General features: G+C 27.1%; 4 protein-coding genes across 6 annotated transcripts in view; 2 read left to right on the top strand and 2 right to left on the bottom strand.

The window, feature by feature from the left end:
* Positions 1–35: 35 nt before the first annotated feature.
* LOC130675988 (nucleolar protein 14 homolog) lies at positions 36–3,645 on the top strand. The gene is made up of 3 exons (XM_057481932.1): positions 36–188; positions 690–3,203; positions 3,288–3,645. The coding sequence occupies exons 2-3, from the start codon at positions 700–702 to the stop codon at positions 3,538–3,540; spliced, it is 2,757 nt and encodes a 918-aa protein (XP_057337915.1). The 5' UTR covers positions 36–188; positions 690–699; the 3' UTR covers positions 3,541–3,645.
* A 1,620-nt stretch (positions 3,646–5,265) lies between these two features.
* On the top strand, positions 5,266–9,506 carry LOC130675698 (E3 ubiquitin-protein ligase MARCHF5-like). 2 transcript variants are annotated; one of them, XM_057481530.1, is made up of 7 exons: positions 5,266–5,425; positions 5,729–5,978; positions 6,068–6,230; positions 6,314–6,522; positions 6,691–7,009; positions 7,917–8,082; positions 8,146–9,506. In XM_057481530.1, exons 2-7 carry the CDS (start codon positions 5,786–5,788, stop codon positions 8,299–8,301), a joined length of 1,206 nt encoding a protein of 401 aa, XP_057337513.1. In that variant the 5' UTR covers positions 5,266–5,425; positions 5,729–5,785; the 3' UTR covers positions 8,302–9,506. The 2 variants fall into 2 exon arrangements, with proteins under 2 accessions (XP_057337513.1, XP_057337512.1); XM_057481529.1 differs by having other exon boundaries at positions 6,056–6,230.
* A 121-nt stretch (positions 9,507–9,627) lies between these two features.
* On the bottom strand, positions 9,628–12,933 carry LOC130675699 (2-aminoethanethiol dioxygenase). Its single transcript, XM_057481531.1, has 2 exons — positions 12,254–12,933; positions 9,628–10,855 (listed from the first exon to the last, which is right to left on the bottom strand). Exons 1-2 carry the CDS (start codon positions 12,566–12,568, stop codon positions 10,436–10,438), a joined length of 735 nt encoding a protein of 244 aa, XP_057337514.1. The 5' UTR covers positions 12,569–12,933; the 3' UTR covers positions 9,628–10,435.
* Positions 12,934–15,814: 2,881 nt separating this feature from the next.
* Positions 15,815–19,020, bottom strand: part of LOC130676517 (calcium uniporter protein, mitochondrial) — a 37,906-nt gene continuing 34,700 nt past the window's right edge. For both annotated transcript variants that reach the window (XM_057482798.1, XM_057482799.1), the window contains 4 exons: positions 18,650–18,768; positions 18,349–18,495; positions 18,075–18,278; positions 15,815–17,927 (listed from right to left, as the gene is read on the bottom strand). In XM_057482798.1, coding sequence (XP_057338781.1) covers positions 17,640–17,927; positions 18,075–18,278; positions 18,349–18,495; positions 18,650–18,768 — 758 coding nt within the window. In that variant the 3' untranslated portion in view covers positions 15,815–17,639. The remainder of the gene's footprint in view (positions 17,928–18,074; positions 18,279–18,348; positions 18,496–18,649; positions 18,769–19,020) is intronic.

Below are 19,020 nucleotides of genomic sequence, written 5' to 3'. Positions count from 1 at the left end.
TCAGTAAATTTTATTTAAATATGGCGGCATGTCACATGGCACTCATGGCAGCAGTTTCTGTTTGTTGTGTTTTTAAGTAAAACACGTGGTTGCAAAAATTATTAATCATAAAATAAAATAAATTTTTGAAAAATTATTTTTGTAAATATTATAAATATAATTTTCTAATTAAAAATAATATCTGTACGGTAAGTTGATGGATAATTAGATATTTACATATGACATTAGAGGTTATGTTTAGTCATTTATTATTATAAATTTTGAATTTAAATTTTATTGTTAATAATTTAATTTGCGGTACGTAATCATATAGACAGATAATTTATCAAGTGAAATTATAATTTTATACAATATTTTAAACTCAAGGTTCAATTATAGTAATTATTTAAAATTTTGAGAGTAGACGAAATCAAAATTTTAAACTTTTTTAGAAATAAATTATGAATATAAATGTAGCAGACATAAGACCATTTTTAAATTACATAAAAAAAATTAACTAATTCGAATAACAAAGTTTTATAAAATGCATGTACTAATTTTGAGTTTTCTAAACGTGCATTTTTTATATTTATTTTATAAACATTTCATTTTATTATTTCAAAGTTTTAAAAATTGTCAGATGTCTGCTATCTTTATTGTCTTAAACAAATTTGAGAATTGATATTTTAATGAATTTTTATTTGTTTCAGTTGATATAAAATGGCTAAGACTAAAAATAAAAAGAAAAGTTTGGCCGAATCAGCGTCAAAGAAAAAGACTATGGATACCAAGAAAAAAGTAAATCCATTTGAAGTGCACTTTAATAAAGATAAGCATAAAGTGTTGGGTAAAAAATCAAAATCTGATCGTGGATTACCTGGCGTTGCGAGATCGAAAGCTATAAATAAACGTAAGCACACCCTACTTCCGGAATTTACCCAAAAAGACAAACTCAATTTTTTTATGGATCGTCGTATTGGAGAACACAATCGCGGAATGACTCAGGAAGAGAAATCAATGGCAAGATTTGCTGCTGAAAAAATAAAATCACACAAACAAGATATTTTTAATTTAAACGATGATGAAGTGTTGACTCATAAAGGTCAAACCTTGGAGGAAATCGAGAAATTTGAGGATCCAAGAAGCGATGATGAGTTTGATGATGAAGATGGTAGAAATGCCAATGGATATTTAGACAAAAAGTTTGTCGCTGAAGCTCATTTTGGTGGTGGAATATTATCTAAGTCTGAAGGAGCAGCATCACGATCAGATTTACTAAATCAGTTGATTTATGAATCGAAAAAACGTAAAGCTGAGAAACAAAAAATAAGCGAACAGAATCGTTCTAAAACTGAAGAACTGGATTCGCAGTGGAAAGATCTGTTGCCAATATTGAGTGCCTCCAAGAGGACTGATGAGTCGGTGGTAAAACCGAAAGCTGATGATTTCGACAGGACTGTCCAGGAATTGAAGTTTGAGAGTCGAGGAAATCCCTCTGATCGTTTGAAGAGTGATGACGAGGTTGCTAAAGAGGAACGAGAAAAATTGGAAGCTTTGGAGAGAGATCGTTTGAAACGGATGCAGGGGTTTGTTGATGATGAAACTGTTAGTAAAAATTATAAATCTGTCGATGATAATGATGACGGGTTTGAAATTGAAGACGTCACTACTGATATGTTAGCTTATGACGCAAATGCTCAAATTATTGGTAGTTTTTTGAAATATGATGCTGAAGATAGCAAAAAAGATGAAGGTGTCGACAAAGAAGTTGGTGGTGATGATGATGAAGAAGATTCAGAAGTTGATGCAGATGCAGATGAAGAAAATGAAGATGAAGATGATGATGAAAATTCAGATGATGATCTGTCTGATTTAAAAGCATCTGATTCTTCTAGTGATGAAAACGAAGAAGAGGAAGCAGATAAAGATAAAGAGGAGGAAGATGATGGTGATGATGATGATGATAAAGATGAAAAAGAAATTCCAGAGTCTAAATCAAAAAAATCTGAAAAGAAATTGTTAAGTAAATCCAGTAGTAAAATGGAAAAAATCACAAAATTAAATGGTGAAGCTAAAGAACAATCATCGAAAGAAGTAAATAATGATATTAGTAAAAAGAAAATAACAAATGAAGGCTCAAAACGAGAAGAAATGATAGAGAAAGCACGTCAAGAATTGCCGTACACTTACAAAGCACCTGAAAGCTACGAAGAATTAAAAGAACTACTGAGAACTCAAAGTCCTGATCATCAGTCAATTATTTTAGAACGAATCATCAAGTGTAATCACGTCTCACTGGGTGAAGGTAATCGTGAAAAATTGGCAAATGTTTTTCAGTACTCGTTGCAGTATTTGATGGATATTGCGCGAGTTGATAAAACAGAAGACGTAGCCCATTGTTTCCAGATTTGCGATAGACTCGTTCCCCATCTATATGATTTAGCTCAATTTAACAGTCAAAATGCTGGCGCATGCGTCAAAGTTGTTTTGAAAGAGAAGTTTGAAGAATTTAAACTAAAGCAAAAAATATATCCACGATTGGATACACTTATTTTGTTCAAGTTGATATCATTACTGTTTTCAACTTCTGATTTTCATCATGCTATCGTGACACCTTGTTTTCTATTTATGTCCGAAATATTATCAAGATGTCGAGTTAAAACGGCAATGGACATTTCAAAAGGACTTTTTGTTGTCACTCTTTTATTAGAGTTTACATTACTGAGTAAAAGATTCCTGCCTGCTGCAATAAATTTCTTAAGAGGAATGGTCTTTTTAGCGACGACTAAATCTCTGAGCATTCCTAAAATATTTTCACCGTTCAAACAAACTGGTGATTTATCAAATTTATTGGTGTTAGATCAAAGCCAGAGGCATTTAAAATTAAATATTAATAATGTACGGATGAAGATCGGTGATTTGGCGATTCAAGAATTCAATGATGATTTTAGAGTACGTGTTTTTGTAACGGCAATTAATTTAATAAGTGAATTCAAAAGCCAGTTGGAAGAAATAGATATAGCGTACATCATTTTCAAACCTATTATTGAATTATTTGAAATAAAAACGAACCCATGGGAAAATTATCCAAAGTCTGTTAGAAAACTTGTTGAAAATTTAACTGATGATTTAAAGTCATTGGGGAACAAAAAATTGGAGTATTTGGTCTTTGAAAAAAAGAGACCGAAGCCGTTTAAATTTTTGGAACCGCTTGTTTCATCAGTGTACGTAAAATTTTTAATTTTTTTTTACGTAGATCTTATCACTGTACATATAATTATTTTATTTATTTATTTATTTATTTACAGGTATGATGTAAAGAAATTCAAAGCCAAGTCTTCAAGGGAAGACAAAGCAGAGCTAGAGAAACTAGCGATGAAATTGAAGAAAGAAAAGAAGGGAGCTATAAGAGAAATCAGAAGAGATGCTGCATTCTTAGCTAAAGTCCAAATTAAACAACAAATTAAGGGCGACGAAGAGCGTAAGCGTAAAGTTAGGGAAATTTATGGCGATGCTGCTGTACAACAGGGTGAATTGAATAAAATTCAACGAAAAAAATAAATTTTTTTATATTATCTATTTATTTTTTTGTTAGAATTTTTCAGTTTCTTTTTTATTAATTGTAAAAATAAATAAATCCTTAACATTAAATAAATTTATATTACATATTTTAAAATACTGTTTCCATTTTTTTTTTTAATAAACGCGTTTGCACTATAGTTTTATCAAAACAAGTAAGGAGCCGTTCATAGAATACGTTCGTTTGTTTTATTATTTTTTTTTTTTTCGAAATAGATGCATTCTGAAATGCGCTGCGAGCAGCTGTAGCGTAGCACATTTTGGAATGCAACGTAAATTTAAACATTTGAAAACTAAAATTATTAGAAATTGGAGAAAACTAAAAAACGTACGTCAAAATAAAGTGGCGGCAGAATATGATAGAAAAATATTTAAAATTAAAAAAAAAACATGCAAGTGTTTGAACAAACCTTGGTGGGGAAATAATATGCAGAAGGGTGTCCTAATACACTTGGAGATTTAATTTAAATTGCTCCAAATGTATTGCAGCTGAAGAAACGTCACTTAACTGCTATTTCCCACCAAATGATGCCAGATGATTTTGCTCAGGAACTTGGAAGTTATCAGCATCAGCAATTCGCAACACTTTACACTAGCACTGAACACTCAACACTTAACGACACCACAGAAACTTTGCACAATTTAAATTTTACAAACACTCCACATTTTAATTGAACAATTGCTATGAGCAATAAATTTTATGGATAATTCTGTGAATTAACTGCAATACTGTGTTTCAATTTAAACGTAAAGAAGGATCTGGACTACGCTACTACTGCCGTTGTCGATGATACTGACTGCCGCTATTGGACCGCCAGTTGATACAAAGCAATCGATTTTGCAATCATTCGACCGCCCACTTTAGCAAAAATTTGAACGTTGAATGCAGCAACGCGCAGTAGCGCCATCTTGGCGCGAAATTTCAAAATTGAAATTTAATAATTTCATTTGTGTCAATAATTATATTAATTGGACTAAATAGTATACTCGAAATTTTTTATTTTCATCAATAATTTATTAATTATTCTCATCATTCGCGCGGTAAATTTGAATATTCGAAAAATAACTTATTAGAAATGGGAAAAAAATTAAAAATTAAAAAAACACGCGAGTGTTTCTCGCAAAAATCGTACCTCGAGGTAAGCAAATTGATACATAAAAATGTCTACAATTTGAGGGTAAAAAAATACTTAACAATTTTTCAAGTCAAATTAACAATAAATTAACCTAAAATTTGCCTAAAAATTGACGACAACTTTTTTCTAGTCAACTTTTGAAAGAAAATTTGCATTCTAATTCGGGTAGTAAATTTACGTGAAATCGTAGAGGAAGTTGCATACAAATTGTCGTAAAAAACGGAAAAGTCCGAAGTTGACGAAAAATTCAAGGAAATTTTTGTACAGTAAACTTTTGGTCAAGCAAACTGTGCTATTAGGGTCTACCCTCCATAAGCGCTGCGCTACGCCACAGCTGCGCGTTTCGAAATGCACTCGTTATCAGTCCAAAATTTTAATTTTCCTCAGTAAAATTATTTTTAAATTTTCATTGAATGCATCGCCGCAAAAAAGAAAGTTTATTTAATTTTTTCGAGTGTGAGAAAGATGACAGGCAACATTTCATATCCTAACTACTATTGAAATTTATGCGCATGCGCATAAAATAATTGCATACATGCAACTAACTTCAAGTATATTCAAATTTACACGGTCATAAGTTCCAAACTTCACTATGCATACTAATGTATAAAAAAAAGTAAATTTTTTTTCGATCACGGCGAACTTGTGTTGGCGTGTATAAATTATTATTTATTACCATTCAAATAATATTTATATTTATGAATCTATAAACTGATAACAATATCAAAAAGGTAACGTTAATTACTAATAAAATGCAACGTCATCGGTTGCTGTAAATCGCACAAACATTAAATGCTCGATCATCTCGATTAATTTTTGCGCATATAAAAACATATACAATAAGTTACGTTACATATGTGAAATGTTATTCTCATTATTATCATTATATATAACTTGCGCATTGTATAATCCCTTACAATTAAAAACTAATTAATTACTGCACATTATTGATAAAAAAAATAAGCTAATGACGTTATTGGTTTGTTTGTTTTATTATATTTTTTTTTTCTATTCAATTGTTAATTCTGTTACAGGACAATGACAATTTATATGAGGAAATAGTAGAGTAATTGGTAATAACAAACGACGCAATGTCTGACGACAGTTCAACGTTGTCAAATGATTTGGAGAGTAGAGATAATCGAGGACGTGCACTACGAACTGAAACTGCCAATACAGCTGCTGGGTCACGTTCTAATAGATACCGTCTTCCTAGACTAGAAACATTGAGAAGGCTCAGCAATAGCTTTAGATCCGATCCATTGAGTAGTGAATCTACAAATGGTAATTTGTTTTGTTTTATTTTATTAATTAATTAATTAATATTTTTTATGTGAAATTGAATACTAAATAATTATCAGCAATGTTTGAAGAACCTTCAGATACTCATGCAGCATCGATGTCTTCAGAAGACGAGCCGACATTCAATTTAACATCGAACATAACAGACCGCGAGTCTTCTGGTGATGTTACTGACGGCGCTTCATCACCTAATCAAACATCTGCTAGTGCGCCTACATTAAGTTCTGACGAAGAGTTTGTATTTATTTTCAAAACTAATTGATTTATATACTCAATTCATTTATTTTAGTTAATTAATTAAATTTATATTTTGGTAGCAAAAGGTATTGCTGGGTATGTTTCGCAACAGATGAGGATGACGCAACAGCTTTGTGGGTAAAGCCGTGTCATTGTCGAGGTACTACTAAGTGGGTACATCAAGGATGTATACAGAGATGGGTTGATGAGAAACAGAAAGGTAGAGCTGGAGCTTACGTTGCTTGTCCACAATGTAATACAGAATATATTATCGTCTATCCTAATATGGGTAAGCAATTTCCTGATGATGATTTTGGTTTAAATATAAACACACTGTAAAAAGAGCGGTGTTAAAAATAGACTCAATTTAACTCCGAAAATTTTAACACCTAGACCGCCTGGACTTACCCCGGTTTTTTAGTGTATAGATATAAAATATTAATTATTTATATTTTAGGTCCTCTAGTTGTTGTGCTTGATACAATTGATGGTGTAATTTGCCGAGTCTGTCCATTTATTGCTGCTGGTATAGTAGTCGGTTCTATTTATTGGACTGCTGTTACATATGGAGCTGTTACAGTAATGCAGGTGGTGGGCTGCAAAGACGGCCTAACTATGATGGAACAGACTGATCCTTTAGTAATGTTAGTTGGACTACCTACGATTCCGATTATGCTTGTGCTTGGTAAAATGTTGAGATGGGAAGATCAAGCATTGAGCTTACTTAGACGACATGCTTGCAAGGTTCCTGTTCTTAGACATTTTTTACCACGAAGGTATTTTATGTTCTTTTCAATAAATTTATTTGTTTTTACATTTTACTGACCTATAAATATTCTATGGAATTTTTGAAGCTTTGAAGACATGGAAAGCGTCTCTGACTATGGTGCCCATGATAAATACACAAAGTTTTTATCTTTTTAGAACTAATTTTTTTTAATATGAGTATTGTTATTAATAAAATGGATTCTTATTTATTAAAATTAATCCAGATGTCAAGAAATCGCGGATGCCATTTTAAAATTTGTAATTTATTTAAACGAATTTCTGTTTTTTTTGCACGCCTCAAATGCGAAGTATTTCCGTTTCGCAAAATGCTCGCATAAAGTCATTTCAATAACTCAAAAGATTAGTTGATTGTGTACTTATTAATGATTTTTGTAAACTTTATCTGATTAATGCGATGGTCGATTTTTTTATTCAATGTCTTTGTTTATAATTAAAGAAAAATTCAGTTAAAAAGTTAATTATAGTGATGTCCATTAGGATGTATGTCTGTGAGTTGCCTGGATTTAAGCGGTCATGAATAATGAATCAACCTAATTCTTGTTGTAGAAGTTGTCATTCATCCTTGGGATAAACCCCATTGAATATCAGCAACCAACTCTTTCCCATTTAAAAGATATCAGTAAAAATCGATGAATTTTCTGAGATTTTTTTCTTAAAATTTATCGTCCATGTGTCTCGGTCATTTTTTTCCACATTTGCATTCATATACATCTCGCTCTGTTTTCTACACGTATACTGTCTATCTATTTTACTCATGTATGTACTACTAGCCTCCTTATAAAAAAGCAACTGAACCAGCTGTCAGTTTATATACTAAATTTTTTTTTAATTTACTTTTTTAGCTTTTATATTTTTATTACAACACTTTCGAAACATTTATATTTTTTTTTTTAGTTACTCAGATGATGAAAGAACTCAATCCCAAGATGTACCGGCAATGAGTGATCCTGTTTGTGCAACAAGAATTCTCTGTGGTGCACTTTTACTTCCAACGATTGCTAGTATTTGTGGTAACATATTTTTCGAAAGTATAAATTCAAATTTTCAACGGACTATACTCGTAAGTATTTATTTTAATTTATTAATTTAAAACAAACTAATTATTCAAAAAAATTATTAATAGGGTGGAATAGCATTTATTACGATAAAAGGAGCATTTAAAATATATCACAAGCAGCAACAATATGTAAGACAGTGTCAAAGACGTATAATGGATTACACGGAAAGCAACGTTACTATGTACAGACGACAACAGAATACTGAAAATGGTCAGACGTAAATAAACTATCTTAAATATATATTAAATAATAATTATAATAATAAATAAATAAATAAAAATAAAATTCCTGTTAAATGGAATTATATATGTATTTAATTATCAATCAATCATACAATCTCCGATGTAAGATTTGCTGTATTGGTTTTAATTTAAAAGTATCAAATAAAGCTAGACATGACGAAGATTCTGTCCATGGACTTATGGAAATTAAAACGTTTCGATTGTAGAAAAAAAGCTGGGAATTTAAATTTAAAAATAAACTTTAACTGTAAATATACATATAACTATCACTATAATTACAGGTTTTAGATTTAAAAAAAAATTTTTAAAACATCACAATAGTTAATTATATTACAGTTGTAGTTATCTCTGTACTGGTAGAATAAATTCTATCTCTATTTGATAATTTCTAAATATCAATAATATATAAATAGTTGACATTTTTTTTTGCATCGTTTGTTGATTCTTTTTAAGGCCACTCTCAGACTGTCCCCATTTTTAAAAATATTCAATGACTCGATTGTAATGAGTATTAAAATTTTGATAATTAATTAAAAAAAAGTTTAAGTATTAATTGAAAAAAGGGCGACGCAGTTACAATTTCGCCTACGGATTAAAAAAAAAATATTTACTACTGATATCAATAAGGAGTTGAATGAAATTTGGAAAATAAATTTCAGTAAAATTTTGATGTCAAATTTTGTAGGCTTAAATTTATTTGCTACATTTCGTTTAACTCTTAATTGATAACAGTGAGTAATTTTTTTAAAAATCTATATCGGCAAAATTGTAACTGCGTTGTCCTTTTTTTAATTTATGTTTTAATTTTTTTGAAATTAATTAATGAAATTTCAATACTACAACAGTGCAAGTCATTGAATATTTTTTAAAGTTGGGGGCTGTGAGAATCCCCTTAATTTAAATTCACAACAATTATTTATATTCATACAATACTCTTATCAAATGGGATAAATTTTAATTTAAATAATTTGTTAATTATAATCAATTAATGAATAAATAAAAAAAAATAGTTTGAACTAAAAATGAGCTAATAATTTAAATAAAAGGTGCTCGGGATTGCTGATATATAATTAATTAATTATATTTGTAATTTCAATTTCTTTATTAATAAAATCATTTATTTTATCATCACATGACAAGCTAATAATTAATTTATTTATCTACTGACTTATTAATTATTATTTTTTTAAGGCATTTTTTCTACGTCGTTTAACAAATTTAATTAATATTACATTCGTTACTTGTAATTGTTAACTCTTTTAATTATTAAATTTTACTTTTATTTACATATATATTTTTTCCAAAAAATTCATGATACTGAAGTTAGCCGACGTCTAATAATTTTTTGATTTTTTCAAGGCTAAGAATTATAAAACAAAAATATTTTTAAAAATTGCGCCTATAGTTTTTTAAATTTCCCATTTGTGAAAAAAAAAATTTGAAAATTTTAAATTGTCTACTAACTCCAGGATCATAAAAACTCACATCGAAATATCAAGATTACGTTAAATATTTAATTGGCCCAGAATATTTTTAACATTAAGTACTTGGTGTCTTTTTATTTTAAACTCTATTGATAATTATTAATAAATATTATATATATATATATATTTATATTCTGATGTAGCCTTTGGTGAATATATTTTGGATTATTTAAAATGTATTAAAAAATTTAATTATTTGAATTTTTGCCTATAAATTTTTTTGACTTAACGACTGCAAATTTTAATGCTCATAATAAATTACACTCGTTAAAAACATATAAATCACCGGTGTATGAGCTATAAAAATTTAATTGTTCGTCAGTTACTTTATTTTATTATTATAACTATATTTATATTTTTATTGCTAAATTTTATTTGTACTATATAACAAAGTACTGACTTTAAAACTAAATTCATTACAAAATGTGATGTCTATTAATCTATTAATTATTAAACTAAATGATTATTTTTGTACGTGATTAATTAACAACTAAACAAACAAAGTGCTCAGATTGTTTGAAAAATAACTTCAATAAAAAATAGTTTATAAAAATTATATGTATACACAAATTTACGAATTGCTTTGGAGTTTATGGGTACTATTAACAATGAGAAAATTTTAAACGAGATCACCTCAGAGGTGGTCCCAGATACTTTAGACTCGAGGAGTAAAAATCTGGAGGTTGCTCTGTGACTAATAGTTTTACTTTTACTGGTAAGTCATCACTTGATTTCGGCGATGACGATGAGCTCGAGGTTGGAGACGGACGCGGTGATGTTGATCCATATGGTACTTGTTTAAAAAATGTGCATGAACGATTAGACGACACGTTGTAGGAAGGACTCAGAACATCTAGAAACGCTACTGGGCCTTCGATGCACGTTATCTCATGTAGGTTTTGTTCGTGGGGTAATAATACACATGCTGGATCATTTTTCCCAACTATTTTTGACGGATGTTTCAATGCCAATACTTCGGTGCAGTTCGATAAATTTTCAGTTGGTTTTATTGGTGTGTAGCTGTCTATTTTAACTGTACCACTAATTACCTATAATTTAATAAACAATAATAATAATTAAATAAAATTTTTTGTAATATATATATTTATGTGTAATTTATGGTGTAAACTTGGTCAGAAGTGACGGTTATAAATTAATTTTGAGAAGGGATCGAATGTGTAAATTCAAATTTTGTTGAAACTATGGAACTAGAGCACTTGAGATATAAATGATTGGAAAGTTATCTTAGTTTTCTTTTTGTAAGAATAACTAAAATGTATCATTTCAGTTACATGCTAACTTTTGCATTTATTAAAACTAGTTGGGAAACTGTCTGTTTGAAAATCATATACATCAACTATCTAACGCTGAATAATTTGCTAAAGGAATAAGTTGTTAAAGTATTTAATTTAAGTGACAGCAGTCTCATTTATAGAGACGAAATTGCGGGAACTTTTTTTTTTCTTAAATAAATAAATAAATTAAATCTTTATTTTAAAAATACATACGAAGACTTTTTAAAGTCTCTGAGCGGAAATTCAAATTACAATTTACTTTTAGTAATCAGTTTATAAAAATTCAAAAATTATCAGGTGTCATGAGTGTTAATGTAGCAGTCATCAGACGAATTTAAAATTATCAATAAATAGAATAAATAATTAATGAAACAATATTTAAAAAAAATGCACATTTTGAAATTAATCAGTGCATTTTTTATAAATATTATTTTTTAAATTATTTACTCTATTTATTTATAATTTAAAAATTGTCTGTTTGCTACATTCTTACTTATTAGATGTCTGCTATTTTCCAATTTTTCAAAATTACACTGACGATCAATGACAAAATTTACGTATCAAAAAATTCATTATTCTATTCTTCTAAGAAGTAATATTTGAAAATTATGAAAGAAACAGTATAAATATTATTAATTAAATTAGTCAATAGATGAGTCACTATACAAAAATAAATATTACAGAAAATTTATCATGACATTAATAAGGATTACAATAGATCTTACAAATGTATACAAATTAAAATAAATCTCTTAATCTTGTTTGATACTAAAAGTAAACAAATGATCTTATCAAAAATAATTATTTACAAAGATTTCAAAAAGTTTATCATCTAGATTTCTGAATATAATTATAAATAAAAAAATTATGAGTGTCAATGTAGCAGACACCAAACAATTTATAAATTTTAAATAAATAAATAAATCAATTTAAACAATGAAATGTTACAAAATGCGCGCGCTAATTTTCCAATTATTCACAAACGCATTTTTTAATTTTCATTTATTTATTAGAAAATTTAAAAAATTCATAATTGTCAGTTTCATACGCATTCATAAAAAATAGTCAGGTGTCTGCTGTTTTTAGTCGTTATATTATCAGGTGTAATAGATATTGCTTTTGACTAATAATATTAATAATAATAATAATTACCTTCAATAAACCATGCATACCAGGATGATCATGCATTGGTAATGTTTCCCCATGTTTCAATAAAAAAATAGCAATTGTAATATCGTTGTTTTCAAAAATATCAATAACACACATCGGCGCATCATCATTTTCAACATGATCAAGTGTTCGTTTATCAACACAAACATCTTCAGCTCTTATATTATTTATCAAGCCATTAAGTTTATCAAAATTGTTTTTACACATCTTATAACCTACTGATTCACAACCAGAAAATGTTTTTACCGCTTGTTTCCACAATAACTCTATCGGAGTTGACATCCTTAGAAATATCATAAATCACTACTACTATCTATTAATTATATTATATAAGAATAAATAACTGTTAATTATTATATATCTTTTGATATTTTGTCAACAAGTTGGCTGTTAGCTCGAGAACACTTGAGAAAATTGTGATGATTGTGTCAATGTTGATGTCTGCAGACTTGGAGCTTATATATTTTATGTATATTTATATATTGATGTTAATAAAGGTGATATCTTTATTTTTAAATAAACACTATGATTATAAAGATTAGATTGATAGTGTTTGGCTTATTGTTATTATCACCCTTTTTAAATGATTTACACTAGATATAATATTTACAAATGGAGATATTTTAACGCAGCTGCTAACTTTGTATATATTATTATAATATATCAATGTATATTAATGTAATCAAATCAACTGAACTGTACATATATACTGCAGGTGTGAAAAGACATGCGTGGAAAAATTATTTCATTAGCGGGTCAATTGAAAATTTATCTATGAAAATATTTTTTTTTATGATACTGAAGTTAGCAATTAAAAATTTTTGAATTTTTTTTCAACTGATTAATTACAAAAAATAATCAAATATGCACGTGTAAAAAATTAAAACTGTAGGTGTAAACTTGAAATATTTTTTTTTATAATTTATCGGTTTGAAAAAATTCAAAAATTAGTAGACGTCAACTAAATTCAGCATCATTTTTTTTATGCAATAGAAAAAATTGATAAGATAATTTATATATTTTTTAAATTCTCAATAACAAAAAGTTATATATATATAATTCATGTTAATTAATTGATTGAGTAAATAAAATTGATCGAGTATTAATATTAAATTTAAAATTTGGTAAGTAAAAATACATAGAAATAAACAGCTGTACTAATAATAAATTAATTACGAAAAAAAATTAGCAAATAAAAAATTAAATAAATGATAGATAATTTGTACATATGGTTGAGAATTTGAAAGTATTTAAATTTAAAAATGATACTGAAGTTAGCCGACATCTAATAATTTTTTTCAAAACGATAAATTATAAAAAAAAATATTTAAAAAAATTGCACTTATGGTTTTTTAAATTTTCTACATGTGCATATTTTTAGTTTTCTTTTTTTTTGTAATTGATTTGTTGAAAAACAAATCCGAATATTACAAATCGTGAACTAACTTCAGGAATGAGTGTGAATGAGGCAGACATCAGACAAATTTAAAATTATTAATAAATCGAGTAAATGATTAATTAAATAAAATTTTTTAAAAATGCGCATTTAAAAAATTTTGAAATTAACAAGTTTTTATAAATATTATTTTTTAAATTATTTACTCTATTTGTTCATAATTTTAAATTTGTCTGATGTTTGTTACATTCACACTCATCTTCAAGATCATATTTAAAATTGTTATTAAGTTTTAATTAATTAATTATTATGATAAATATATTTTTATAATAATATAATTTTTGAGGCAGATGATTTTAAACTATTTATTTTACTAGAGATGTATTCGTTTTATTATTCACAAAAAAGTTGGAAGTGGGCTGACTACTGGCATTTTAATAAAAAATTATGTACTTTTCATTTTTTAATATAAAATATTGCCAGTACTTTTACACGAATTTAAATGAAACTTAATTATTCTGAAATCAACAAAAAAATTTGTAATTTTTTTTTGTGGGGTAAAAAAATAAAAGTAGTAAGTGGGAAATTTACTAAAGGAACAAGACAAAGTAGTTACTACAACTCGAATTATTTTATTTAATTTTTTAAATCAATTTTTAAACAATTTGGTCTTGTCTGCATTAAACCAAGTTTAAGATCATACAGGTTGTTGAGTACAACTCAATCATCAAAAATCTATGTGGACTATAGACCGAGGAACAGGATAGCGAATTCAGTTCATGATTATTGTGCTTCCATAAATTTTTTTGGTGATTCTTTATCATGTTTTTCAACGAAAATAAAAAATATTGTACCACGTCACTAATATAAAATAGTATATTATATTATATTCTCATTCTGTGCAGTTAATAATTAAACACTACTTCTGTAATAGTTAAATAAGATGTAAAAAGTCGATTGGCGTAATTGAATAAACAAATTATTACTATTACTATTAAATCTATCACAAGGCAATGGTATTAAATAAGTAAATTTTAGTATTTAATTGAATAAATATTTAATGTATTTATTTATTTTATTTTTCTCAATTATTTATAAAGGAAATAATTTTCATTTCAAAGATAATCAGCCTTTTCTCAGCCGAAAATCATTTACAAGGGACTTAATTAAATACAGAACAGTTTTCATATTTTATTAACTAAACTAATTGCTACTGATAAATTATATTCATATATATATATAGTTTTTTTTTTTTTATTTAAAATAATTCAAAAAGCATTTTAATAAATTATTAATAATAGTACTTTCGCAATCTAATATATTTAACATTACGGCGGTCAGCTTATGATTCTCTGACATTTTCATGCACAGAGTAATCTAAGACCTAGTAAATAATAATAATTAAATAATCATTTATTTATTAATTTAAATTTATTTATTCGACAATATCACGAAGCTTTTAGTTCTCTTGTTTTATTTTCCCGTATTTATATACAATTATTTATTTTATTTGTAAATATAACAACAATTTGATTATCTAAAAATTATTTACTTATTCAAAGTTTTATTTTAGGCATTTTTTTTTTAAAAGCTCGACATAGAACAGCAGTGACGTAGAGTAGTTGCAGACTAAAAAACAACTCAATATTAATAATTATTTTTTATTAACTAATTAATTTGCAATTTAATTATACTAATTAATATATCAGTTAACATATCCTATATTTTTCTTATGGAAAACTTAAAATTTAAAATGACAAATAAACTGATTGATATTAAAACTTTAATAATTGGCACCAAAAATATATTTATTTAGTTTTAAAATCTTCTTATTGATTTATCGATCATTTATTAACTGTACGTCATATTTTTACAATAATCGACAGAACATTCATTTTTTTTAAATTTTTATTTTACTTCTTTCAATATATTTATATTTTTTTTTTCTATTTAATATTCTAACTGAAAAATACACATATAGCAAAAATATAAATACAATTTATAACTTAATACATTAATTACAATAATTAACAGCTTAAATATTTTTTCTTTTACTCACAAATACAAGTTACAATAAACGCGTGAAAGATTGTGCGATGCAGATTAAACAAATAATTATTTATCTTAATGTACATTATTTGTAAGTGTTTTTTTTTTTTTTATTTTTTTTTGACAACTTTATTATTATTTTTAACTAGTGTAATTATTTAATAAACGTGAAATTTGATTCTATATAAAATTTTAAGTCAAGTGCAAGACAAAGTGCGTAATGACATGAATTTTTTTTACTCCTATTGAAATTTATTAATTATTCATTTATATGTAAATTTGAATTTAATTTTTTTATAAAAAAAAAATAAGTTTTAGGGAAAAATTTAAAGAGATAAATAAAATGTATTTTTTCAAATTTATTAATTCAAGATAAATATCTAAATGTAAATATAGCGGCATTGAAATTTTAATTTCTGTTTAAGTTATAATTTGATAGTTAATTTAGTTTTTTTTTTTTTGTGCAAAAGCAGTGCCACTGTCTAATTATGCAGATTTAAAATCACGTGTCTATGCGGACGGATAAAATGTGAAAGATAATTATTTTTATATTTTTATGTGATGAGAAAAAAAATGAATAGTTATTTAAAATTTTTTTTTACACTTATAATTACAATGAGACTGATAAATCATAAACTTTATAATTAATTACTTAATTTATTCGTAAGAATTGTTTATGTAAATGACAAGTGTATAAATGTCAAGCTATTGAAGCGCAGAAATTAATCAAACACACAAATTAGTGATAAATAAGAAAACATTGTGTATAATAATAACTGATAAGCGTTAATTGTTGTTTCTTTTTCTTTCTAATTAATAGAGCGTCAATTTAGATGCTTCAATTATTTTATTAGAGCTTCATTATGACATCAATAATATAAATGTAAACAGTAGTTAATGACAGCTGTTATTAAATCGAGGTAGAAAATAATATCAAAATTCGACTAGAGCAATCACGAAAATTGGCACAAGAATTTATGACGTCAACACACAATATTTATAATAATAATAATTACAATTAAAAAATAAATTATGAGAATTTTATAAAAGTTTTACTTTAACATGATTCCATAATAAAAATATAATATTTACAAATAAGTTTTTAAAAATGAAAGACGATAATTTGTTTTTTAAATTTAAAATTTAAATCAACTATTTGATTATTTTAAATTAACTACCACTTGAAATTTGCATTTGAGAATAATATTCATAAATCATCTCTGTTATTTATACGCGCTTATAACCAACCTACTATATAACAAATATGAAACTATTTTAATAGTTTAATAAAATAATAATGATAATAAATTAATATTATTATTACACAATAATAGTAACGTATGGAAGATCATATTTATCGAAGTACATTAAAATCACATTTAAAACTGTTACAACGATGATAGTAATAATAATAACAATAATAGTAATAATAATTATAATTATGATGAATTAAATTGATTAATTAATTATCGGAGATGTAATTATTTAGCAAGTACTTCTTTATTCAGTGAGTTTAGTAATTTGTAAATGGCCCCGTGGGTGACATCAATTCCACAGATAACGCGGAATTTATTATTTTAAGTGTAATATATTTTTTTATTCATTTTTTTTTTTGGTCAATTTTAAAGACAAATACGTAAAATACGTTGGAGATATGCGCGAATTATAAAGAATGAGTTTCGTCAAAAGAAAAAGTCCACTATGGACCATAAATTGTTGATAAACATTTTCCATGCCATTGTCAACAAACATATTTAATATTTTTCGATGTATAGTGTCGACTCGATTGAGCGTTCGTCACACAGACGTAATAATAATAATTAATAATTATAATAATAAAATCGTAGGTGCTTTAAAAAAAATAGATAAATAAAGCCAGTCGTCAGTCATAATTATTTAAATTATGATGGTATGAAAGTTAATTCACGTGCGTACAGTTTTTTCGGGACTAGGGCAAGGACTCGGAGAAGGAGAACGTGAACTCGAGCTAGAGCTGGAGCTGCTGCTACTTCTAGTTTTGTCACGCAATTTTTTTTCTATTTTGTTCTTGTGGTTCCACAGTGGCCCGCGGATTATTTTAAGGGTTGTCTCAAGCTCGTAAGCCTGATCTTTGAGCATATTGTATCTTGTTAAATCGAGTCCCACTGCTTTAGCTCGCTTGTGAAGAGCTATTAAGTACCGTCTGTTCATTACATCTGGTAGCATGTATTCCTAAAATAAATAAATAAACAAATAAATAAACTGTGAAATTATTATTTGTTTCTTTGATTACGCGGGAGTTATTTGTTTATTGGATAATATCTCTATATATAAATACATGTATTATTTATGCAGATGATCAATCATCTATGCACCTACTTGTCTTGTTACGATGAAGTAGATATAACAGAGCATGCCCGTAGCGTATGTTACGAAGTAGGTCACGGGCTCCATGATATCCCACGAGTACTCCCACCAGGTCAACCTCGCAAGGATCCCAAACTGCACGGCCATGGCAACGAGTCCTATCCATGAGTGAAGGTTCGCTCGTCTCTCTGCGGCCACTTCCAGTGTTTGTTTTTTCTGTTGATTAATTCCTCATTAATTTAAAAAACTCCTTAATTATTTAATAGTTATATTTAAAATAACTTACTAGTTCTAATGGTTCCAACTCTATCATCACCTGCTCCAATTCAGCTATCACCTCTCGCTCTAAAACTGAATTATACTCAGTGCACTGTAGAGTTTCGTAGAGTTGGCTCACCGTCACTTGAATGTCTGACAATTTTTGCATGGTCTCCTGTAGTTTTTAAATTGATTTATCCTTTATTCTATGTTATTTTATTTTATACCTTTCTTTTTTTTTTTTTTTTTTTGAATAAAAGTTTAATGGTAACTTTGTTATGCTAAATTTTTGTGTGTTACGAATGGGTGATTGCTAGATAGGAACTTACCATCGAGTATTTTTCTTTTTCAGGTGGCGAGACATCGTAAGTCACGTCGTTGATGACTAGTCTAAAATCGTTATCTAAAAGCGACTCTATCGTGTTGTGACTACATATTCTAACACCGTCTAAGAAATAAAAAAAATTATGATTGATTAATTAATTTAAAAAAAAAATAAAAACAAGTATGCAGATGATATTTAAGGACATTCTCCGACAGTGTCCCCACTTTTTAAAAATATGCAACAACTTTGAACTGTCATAACCGTATTAAAGTTTTATTAATTAATTAAAAAAAAAATTTTGCTAAGATATAGAACTTAAAAAAAGTTAATCAGTTGTTATTAATTAGGAGTTACACGAAATTTGTTGAATAAATT

This window comes from Microplitis mediator, chromosome 10 (genome assembly GCF_029852145.1).
Source record: "Microplitis mediator isolate UGA2020A chromosome 10, iyMicMedi2.1, whole genome shotgun sequence".
NCBI lineage: Eukaryota > Metazoa > Arthropoda > Insecta > Hymenoptera > Braconidae > Microplitis > Microplitis mediator.
The sequence above is the reverse complement of the archived record's forward strand: the minus strand, read 5'-3'. Positions and strand labels throughout refer to the sequence as shown.

Coding starts and splice junctions, on each gene's coding strand:
- LOC130675988 (XM_057481932.1), top strand. CDS start 700: ATGGCTAAGACTAAAAATAAAAAGAAAAGTTTGGCCGAATCAGCGTCA. Junction 3,204..3,287: donor GAACCGCTTGTTTCATCAGT/GTACGTAAAATT, acceptor ATTTATTTACAG/GTATGATGTAAAGAAATTCA.
- LOC130675698 (XM_057481529.1), top strand. CDS start 5,786: ATGTCTGACGACAGTTCAACGTTGTCAAATGATTTGGAGAGTAGAGAT. Junction 5,979..6,055: donor GAGTAGTGAATCTACAAATG/GTAATTTGTTTT, acceptor AATAATTATCAG/CAATGTTTGAAGAACCTTCA. Junction 6,231..6,313: donor ACATTAAGTTCTGACGAAGA/GTTTGTATTTAT, acceptor ATATTTTGGTAG/CAAAAGGTATTGCTGGGTAT.
- LOC130675699 (XM_057481531.1), bottom strand. CDS start 12,568: ATGATATTTCTAAGGATGTCAACTCCGATAGAGTTATTGTGGAAACAA. Junction 10,856..12,253: donor GTATGCATGGTTTATTGAAG/GTAATTATTATT, acceptor ATTAAATTATAG/GTAATTAGTGGTACAGTTAA.